At 51.1% G+C, this 8,867-nt stretch overlaps 1 protein-coding gene across 1 annotated transcript in view; it reads right to left on the bottom strand.

The window, feature by feature from the left end:
• Nucleotides 1-7,328, bottom strand: part of LOC107299874 (GTPase IMAP family member 4-like) — a 21,655-nt gene extending 14,327 nt beyond the window's left edge. The window contains exons 1-2 of the mRNA XM_029286893.1: nt 7,259-7,328; nt 6,487-7,102 (exon numbers count right to left, since the gene is read on the bottom strand). Coding sequence (XP_029142726.1) covers nt 6,487-7,102; nt 7,259-7,328 — 686 coding nt within the window. The remainder of the gene's footprint in view (nt 1-6,486; nt 7,103-7,258) is intronic.
• Between the last annotated feature and the right edge of the window lie 1,539 nt (nt 7,329-8,867).

An 8,867-nucleotide genomic window follows, 5' to 3' on the forward strand; every position in this document is an offset into this window, starting at 1 on the left:
TAGATAGATAGATAGATAGATAGATAGATAGATAGATAGATAGATAGATAGATAGATAGATAGATAGATAGATAGATAGATAGATATAGATAGATAGATAGATAGATAGATAGATAGATAGATAGATAGATAGATAGATAGATAGATAGATAGATAGATAGATAGATACTGGTGGATACATACTGGTAGATAGATACTGGTAGATCGCCTCATGGATGAGCAGACAAGGCATTCAGACATTCAGAAACATCCTGAGGTAAAATTAAGCATCAGGCAGAAGACAGAGAAGAAAAAAAGTGGGAAGAGAGGGAGACGCCACCTTCACCGTTGCGGCAACCAATTACAGCGCAGATCGCCTCATGATTGAACAGACGACAGTCAGGAACACAGGAACATCCTGAGGTAAAATTAAACAGCAGGCAGAAGACAGAGAAGAAAAAAGGCGGGAAGAAAGGGGGACCCCTCCTTCACACTTGCTTCAACCAATCCCAGCGCAGATTGCCTCATGCTTGAGCAGACAAGACAATCAGGAACATCCTGAGGTAAAATTAAACAGCAGGCAGAAGACAGAGAAGAAAAAAAGGTGGGAAGAAAGGGGGACGCCCCCTTCACACTTGCTTCAACCAATCACAGTGCAGATCACCTCATGCATGAGCAGACAAGACAAGAACACAGGAACATCCTGAGGTAAAATTAAACAGTGAAGGGATCGTCCACTGTCCACTAGGACTCCGAGGTCAGAACCTGCCATGTGTGGGAGGCAGGACCTGGCTCTCTTTTGTGGTTTGAATCAAGTCTGCAGTCCAGATCACCCGTGGCTCAGTATCCCTGCCCCGATCCCAGAAGCAAAGTCCTTTTATGCTGTCTGCTCCTTTTATGATGCAGTCCCTGAATCAAAAGATTGCATGCAACATTTACCCAGAAGGATACGAAGTGTGTTTATTAATGAAAACGCCAAGGGGAACCTGGTATTAGGGTAGATCTTACTAGGAAATTGGTGTTAAACATATATACAGTGTGTCATTCTGTAAACTTTGTATTACATATATTTTATATAATACACACATTTAGTAAAGTATTGTCAAAAGTGTAAACATTAGTGTACTCATTTTTCCTTTTCTTTTAAATCAAACCATTTTCATCCTGTTATTTTTTATTTTCTGTTGGAGAAGTCGGAGAGACCCATCCAGCAGTGCAGGTCTTCCTTTGAACTGGCATCCAGTCCTCCAAGAAGCTGCCCTTTTGGCCCCCCCAGCCTCCCCCCAAATGCCAGGTTTGGCCATCTTCTTTATTCAGGGTGGCCTCCTTCTCCGAGGCTCCTGGGAAGATGGGAATGAAAAAGGGATCCAATCCAGTTATGTAAACCTCTGTATACAACCGAGGCATAGATCACGTTTCCACCTGTTTACTGTGCCTCGGTTTCACTTTGGGTTGCTTCTCAAACATTAAACCTTGTGATTTCTCCAGAACTGATTGGCGTGTGGCCAGTGGGGGAGGGAGGGGTCCCAGGTCATTGTCCACCAGCCCCACCAGCCCTAGAAGAGCTCTGGGACCTTCCCGGAAGGAGGGGAAGTTTGAACCTTCAAGTGAGCCCATGCTGCATCCCAGGTATAATAAACAGGGCCATAAAATACACCTGGGACCTTGTCCGGGTTCAACCTGGGCGCCACAGAGACAAGGAGGGTCTCTCCCCCCCTCTCATCAGTTCCTCAGTTTCATGTTCGGTTCTGTTGAAAGAAAAAAAAATCTTCATCAGGGTCCAATCCAAGCTGGGAACAAACAAAATGGAGACTGCTTTAGAAAGAAGATTGTCATTTATTGAAGAGCAGAGCCAGACAGAAAGATGGCTCTGGAAAAAAAAACTGTCTACGTGTAGCTGGGAGTGGTGAAAAATATCTTCTTGGATTTTTTGTGTTTGGAGTTGCTTCCTGTTCCTGTGGCACGAACTTTGACCTGAGGGCTTTTGAGTGTGCCCTTTTTTGGTGTTCTGATGGTTCTGGGTTAATCCTATTAATGATAATAATAATAAAGTTGGAAGGTCATCTAGTCCAGGGGTGGAGGTCATCTAGTCCAGGGGTGTCAAACTGCCGGCCCGTGGGCCGGACGCATCATCCCAAAACCGCGCCCACCCCATTGCCGGCAATGGAGAAAAAGCTCTGATACGTCGCGCGACGTCGCGCGACGTCGCGAGTTTTGACAGGCCTGATCTAATCCAGCCCTTCCCAAAGGTCATATTCTGCTTCCCTAGGGCTGGGGCTGACGGCTTACTTCCCATGTTGGATATTTTTGGGATGTGAGGGGTTGTTGATTCTAGGGATCTTGGTCTTTCTAATCCCGTCAGCTCCAAGCTTCCTGGCTCCCGGTCTTTCTGACAGGATGATCACATCTGCATTTCTACAGACCTGGTTTCGGCTCGGGGGACAGAGAGACTTGGAGCGGGGTGGAGTGGTTTCTGCCTAAGATTTTCCATGATTCCTTTGGGGGAATAGAAAATTCTGCTTTTTTAATATCCCCCCAAATATTTCTCTCTCTCTCTCTCCGCGCGCGTGCGCGCGTGCTGATTTCCAACTGCTCCTTAAAACGTTAAACCTTGTGATTTCTCGGAAGCTGCTTGGCGTGGGACCAGCAGGAGAGGGAGTGGTCCCGGGGCCCAGGTCATGGTCCAGCCTCTCCTTTGTCTTTTCTCCTAATCTTGGCCTCGTGTGACGGTTACGCGTGATGGTTACCTGCTTTATCTCCTTCTTTTCCTCCACCCTAAAGTACACGCCAGAGTCCATCGGTCATTTGGCTTTCGTAAAAGTGCATTCTGGTGGGGGCGGGGGGCTGTTTATCAGCCCTGGTCTGCCCCCCCCCCAACCAACAACCACCAGCCCCGGGGAACATTGCCATTTTTTTTTCTCCCACTCCCAACCTCCCGTTCTTAGGGAAAGTTATGGAATAGGTTGTGACCGGATGATTTGGGTCCCCTTTCGGTCAGGAATCCGTGGAACGGCCTGCCACCAGAAGCTGTGGGTGCGCTTAGCACCGGAGGACTTTAAGAAGTGATCGGACAGCCGTTTGTCTGAAATGGGAGAGGCTCTCCTGCCTGAGCCGGGGGCTGGACTAGAAGACCTCTAGGGTCCCCTTCTGACTCTATGGTTCCTTTTTTCTATTTGGAGGGAGTGGGAGGTCTCTGGCCTCAAAGTCCTGCAGAGCCAAGTCAGTAGTCCTCAAGAGACTCTCCGGGACTCTGCCAGCATCCCATCAGAGGAGACCCTGTGGCCCTCGGGGTCTTTCAGATGCGCCTGGGGCTGGGGGGACCCATCTGAAGCCCCCCCCTCGGTGACTGGCCACGGATAACGGACACCGTCACCATATGCATCAACGGCTGGGCGATGCTGCTGGCCTGGCCGAGTGATGGTGGGGGTTTCCTCGGAGCTGGCTCACCCCCCCACAAACTGTGGCTCTTACCCCCCCGAGACAGACCTATACAGGGGGGATTCAGAGCCCACTAGGGTAGGGGACCCCCAAAAGAGAGCTGTGGGTGGCCCCAGAAGGTTCCCGGGCCCCTCGGCTCAGTTGGGCCTTGCAAACAGCTGAGATTGGGGGGTCTCAAACATCACGGGGGAGGGGGGACTAGATGGCACTCATTTGCTCCCCCTCCCCATCTTCCAAAGGAGGGGTGGTTTTTTTTTGTTTGCTTTTATAAATATTTTATTAACTTACTAGTTTTACAGTCAAGTATTTAATAGACGACGTGTTGTCTGGGCCCGTTAGTAATTCAGGAGTATGTATTAACTCCTTCCATCTAGATCCAATATTACGCCGTCAAATGTGTCCTCTCTTCTTCTGGGACTGCCTGTTTTCCCACACTAGGCAAATGCAATTCTTTTCTTTTCTTTTAAACTTTTTATTAATTTTCTAATGTTACAATTACATCTTTGAAAAACAACGTGGCGGCGGAGTTACCATAATTCAATTACCTACAGATCGTGTTAACACACGTCTCCAACTGCTTCAGCCAATATTGCCTCTCTTTTTCCCTTAGTGTATATACTGTCTCTTATTAGTGTACTTCTTATCCCAGGGCTTTTCAACCAGTGGTACGGGTACCACCTGTGGTACATTGGCCCCTGGCAGGGGGTACGCGACCATCCTAGAAAAGTGGTAGCAGGGGAGGGGAATGAGCAGAACCGGTGGCAGCACCGCACAAGCCTGAGCGAGAGACGGCTGGAGCTACAGGGCTGTCAGGGCTCAGCGGAAGCGCCAGGATCAGCGCCAGACTCCAGCTGGAGCTCTGCACTGATCCTGGCGCTTCTGCTGAGCCCAGAAGAAGCGCCGATCAGCTGGAATGTTGCAGCATCTCCAGGGTCTTGTGATTTACATTCAGATGCTTGGCAACTGATTCATATTTATGACGGTCACAGTGTCCCAGGGTCACGTGAAGTGGCCAAAACCTGCTGCAACCACCCAGCAGACGGGGGGAATAAAAACCAAAACACACACACCCCCCGCTGCCAATCCTCAACAGAAATGCTCACAACAATGAAAACCTCGGACAGGAGGAAGAGCGCGGCCGGGTGGGCAGGCAGGCGTCTTGCTCGGCTGTGGCTTGGGGGGCACTTTTTTTCAGGGCCATTGTAACTTCGAACAGTCACTAAGCGAACTGTTGTAAGTCGAGGACTACCTGTACTTTATCACTTTTTTCCTTTTTTTTTTTTTTGGGTCATCAAGTTTTTGACACCTTGCTAGGCGACTGGTGGTACTCGGATACTGCCGTATCCTAAAAGTGGTACAATGGGTGAAAAGGTTGAAAAGCCCTGTCTTATTCTACCAATCAGGTACAAAATAACTTTCTTACAGAGAGAGTTACAAAACACACAGTCTTCATTCCTAAGTCAGGAGATTTAATCAGATTTTCGTAAGAAGAACAGACAGGACCTCCCCCGCGCGTCCACATTCGCCTCCGGAAAGCGGCGTGGAAGAGTACAGAGACGGCCTTGCAGGAAACAGGTGGCAGCTGTTGGGAAAACATGAATTCACCCCGGGAAAACAGGAACGGGTGAGCAAGAACCTCAAGGTTGATGCATTTTGGTGCCTGTGGGAGCGAAAGGGAGACACTTTCAAGATTCTGCTACTATAATCGCTACCGACAAAATCTAATATTTGTTGCGGCGGTGGTTTCTCGGCGTGCTCTGCCTTGAAGGATTGACAGATGGGGAAGTCCCAAAGAAAATACGTGGCAGCTGTTAAAAAACCATGAATTCACCCCAGGAAAACAGGAAGGGGTGAGAAAGAAGCTCAAGGCTGCCTTGTCTTGATGTTCATTGGTTCCAGCGGGAGCGAAGGGGAGACGCTTTCAAGATTCTGCTACTATAATCGCTACCGACAAAATCTAATATTTGTTGCGGCGGTGGTTTCTCGGCGTGCTCTGCCTTGAAGGATTGACAGATGGGGAAGTCCCAAAGAAAATACGTGGCAGCTGTTAGGAAAACATGAATTCAGCCCAGGAAAACAGGAAAGGGTGAGAAAGAAGCTCAAGACTGACTTGTCTTGATGTTCATTGGTTCCAGCGGGAGCGAAGGGGAGACGCTTTCAAGATTCTGCTACTATAATCGGTACCGACAAAATCTAATATTTCTTGCGTCGGTGGTTTCTCGGCGTGCTCTGTCTTGAAGGATTGACAGATGGGGAAGTCCCAAAGAAAATACATGGCAGCTGTTAAAAAAACATGAATTCACCCCAGGACAACAGGAAAGGGTGAGAAGGAAGCTCAAAGCTACCTTGTCTTGATGTTCATTGGTTCCAGCGGGAGCGAAGGGGAGACGCTTTCAAGATTCTGCTACTATAATCGGTACCGACAAAATCTAATATTTCTTGTGTCAGTGGTTTCTCGGCCTGCTCTGCCTTGAAGGATTGACAGATGGGGAAGTCCCAAAGAAAATACGTGACAGCTGTTAGGAAAACATGAATTCACCCCAGGAAAACAGGAACGGGTGAGAAAGAAGCTCAAGGCTGACTTGTCTTGATGTTCTTTGGTGCCAGCGGGAATAAAGGACAGATGTTACTGTCATTTATACCAATAAAGTCGAGTTCTAATATTTCTTGTGTTGGTGGTTTCCTGGCCTAGTCTCCCTCGAAGGATTGAGAGATGGGAAGCCCGAAAGAGAGTGTCCTTCCAAAGGGTCCAGGCTGGTAGAGAATGAGGCTGTGGAGCCAGCAGATACCGGGCGGGGCGGGGGGCAGGATCTTCCCACTGAAGAAAGTCCGTCATCCTAGGAGAGGAATCGGGTTCTCGGGAGAAGGAATCGGCTCGGGGTGATTCCGCCACGACTTGGGTTCTTGGGAGGTCTCCCGGCGAGGGCTGGATTAGAACGGAACAAAAGGGGGGAAACGCAGGGTTGGGGCCTCTGAGAGAGCTGCCTCCTTGGAGCAGAGGATCAAGTAGAAAGATTCTGGGGTGTTTGTTAGAGAAGAGAACACCAGGGTTGTTGTTTTTTCTTATACGCCTCTGCGTCTTTCTTCATCATGTCTTCCGTGTAACACGGAGCCTCGCGGTTCATGTAGACCAGCTTATCAATCATGCTCATCAGCTGGGCCACCTGGTCCTCGCGTTCTTTCCCTTTGGCCTTGTTGTCGAAAGCCAGGATCCGGGACCTGCATTCCGTCACTTGATCCTGAAGACAGGAATCGTCCTCGGAGATGAACTCCTCCAGAGTTTTACCTTCCAGGTCATCTTTCCGGGTGAACAGGAGGATCATGTAATTCTTGGCGTTGAGGCTGAAGATCTCCTTGATCAGCTCTGCCACGTCCTTCTCCTCTTGGGAGAAGCGGCCTGGCCGAACCACCTGCACGATGACGTGCGGGCCCGGGGCACACAACTCCACGCACTTCTTCACTTCCTCCACCGTTATGTGCGCCGGAATCTTGGTGTCGAAAAAGCCCGGCGTGTCGACCACCACAACCTTACTGCCGTTCAACGACGCCTCCTTCTTCGTGCAATTCACGGTGACGGACTTAGGCGACGCTGCCGCGTGAAACAATCTGTTTCCCAGGATGGTGTTTCCCGTCGCGCTTTTCCCGTTCCCGGTTTTGCCCACCAGGACGATCCTCCGCTCGGGCCCTGGAACCCAAAGCAGGGGGGGGGGAGAGAGAGAGAGGAGTGAAGAAGTGGACCCCGGTCAACAGCGTGCAGCCATCACAGATGGTTACCCGCCCCAGCCAGGAGAGTGTCACCCAATCCCAGCCAACCCCACCCGCAGGAGCCCAAAGACATTACCTTCAGTACGTTGGATGTATCGAGCCATTTCCAGAAGATTCACGCGGGAGAAATCGCGAGGTTTCTGCATCAAAAGCGAACAGAATCAGCCACGGGAGATTGATAGGCGCGCCCCTTCCTCCAGAAGACACATTCGGGAATTGGAGAGGGGGGGGATTAAAAGCGGCCCCCACCCCCTGCAGACCTTGAGGCAGAGTCAACCTGATCCCCCTCTCCCCCCCCACACGCTTTGGAGGCTTCCGGGAAAAGTGGGAATGGATCCCCAAACAGGTTCCCCCGGAGCCTTCAGACGATCCCGCTGCAGCTCCAGCCTGCCTCAACCAATCAATGGGAATAAAGCCGGAAGGGGCCTCGGAGGTCTTCTAGTCCAGCCCCCTGCTCCGGCAGGAGACCCTGACAGAATCACAGAAGGGCCGAGTCGGAAGGGACCCCCGGAGGTCCTCTAGTCCAACCCCCTGCTCAAGCAGGAGACCCTGACAGAAGGACAGAGTCGGAAGGGACCCCGGAGGTCATTAGTTCAACCCCCTGCTCAAGCAGGAGACCCTTACAGAATCACAGAAGGACAGAGTCGGAAGGGATCCTGGAGGTCATCTAATCCAGCCCTCTGCTCAAGCAGGAGACCCTGACAGAATGATCGAGTCAAAAGGGACCTTGGAGGTCATCTAGTCCAACCCCCTGCTCAAGCAGGAGACCCTGACAGGAGGACAGAGTCGGAAGGGACCCCGGAGGTCCTCTAGTCTAACCCCCTGCTCAAGCAGGAGACCCTGACAGAATCACAGAACGACAGATTCAATCCCTCTCTTAAGGCAAACTCAGGATTGTGATGACTTTTTCGGCTGGCTCCTATTGCATTGATTGTCTGGCGAAGACTCCGCGGTCCCCATCCCAGTTACGGCTATGAAACCTGGTTTCACCCAATCTGTAGGTGTCCTTTGGGTTTTTTTTCTTTCTCTCACCTAAGTGGAAGACTTTACTTTTCATTGGAACACACACACACACACCTCCCTATCAGTCTTCCTTCTCCCTCATCCCTCTTTCCTGGCATTGGCCCATCAGCCACTGCCACACTGGGTCTCAGGGCTGAGCCAGCCTCCTCCGCCGTTGGGCAATGTGGGAACTCTGTGCCGAAGTTGTGCCCGGGACGAAGGAAGCAGCCGCAGGTACCGAGAAAGCGTCTCCCCGTCGCTCCCGCAGGTAGCAGGTGGAGGGGCAGGCAGAGAGTCAGCAAGGGTAGAGGGTCTCCTGCCTGAGCAGGGGGCTGGACTAGATGGCCTCCGAGGTCCCTTCCCACTCTGTTATGCGACGAGTCTGTAAGGGTCTCCTGCTCGAGCAGGGGGCCGGACTAGATGACCTCCGAGGTCCCTTCCAACTCTGTGATTCTGTAAAGGTCTCCTGTTTGAGCAGGGGGCTGAACTAGATGCCCTCCGAAATCCCTCCCCACTCTGTTATGCTATGATTCTGTAAGGCTCTCCTGCTCCAGCAGGGGGCCGGACTAGATGACCTCCGAGATCCCTTCCAGCTCTGTGACTCTGTAAGGGTCTCCTGCCTGAGCAGGGGTCCGGACTAGATAACCTCCAAGATCCCTTCCAGCTCTATGGCTCTGTAAGGG

The sequence above is a fragment of the Protobothrops mucrosquamatus genome, unplaced genomic scaffold (assembly GCF_001527695.2).
Source record: "Protobothrops mucrosquamatus isolate PMUCROS unplaced genomic scaffold, P.Mucros_1.0 scaffold5645, whole genome shotgun sequence".
Lineage (NCBI taxonomy): Eukaryota > Metazoa > Chordata > Lepidosauria > Squamata > Viperidae > Protobothrops > Protobothrops mucrosquamatus.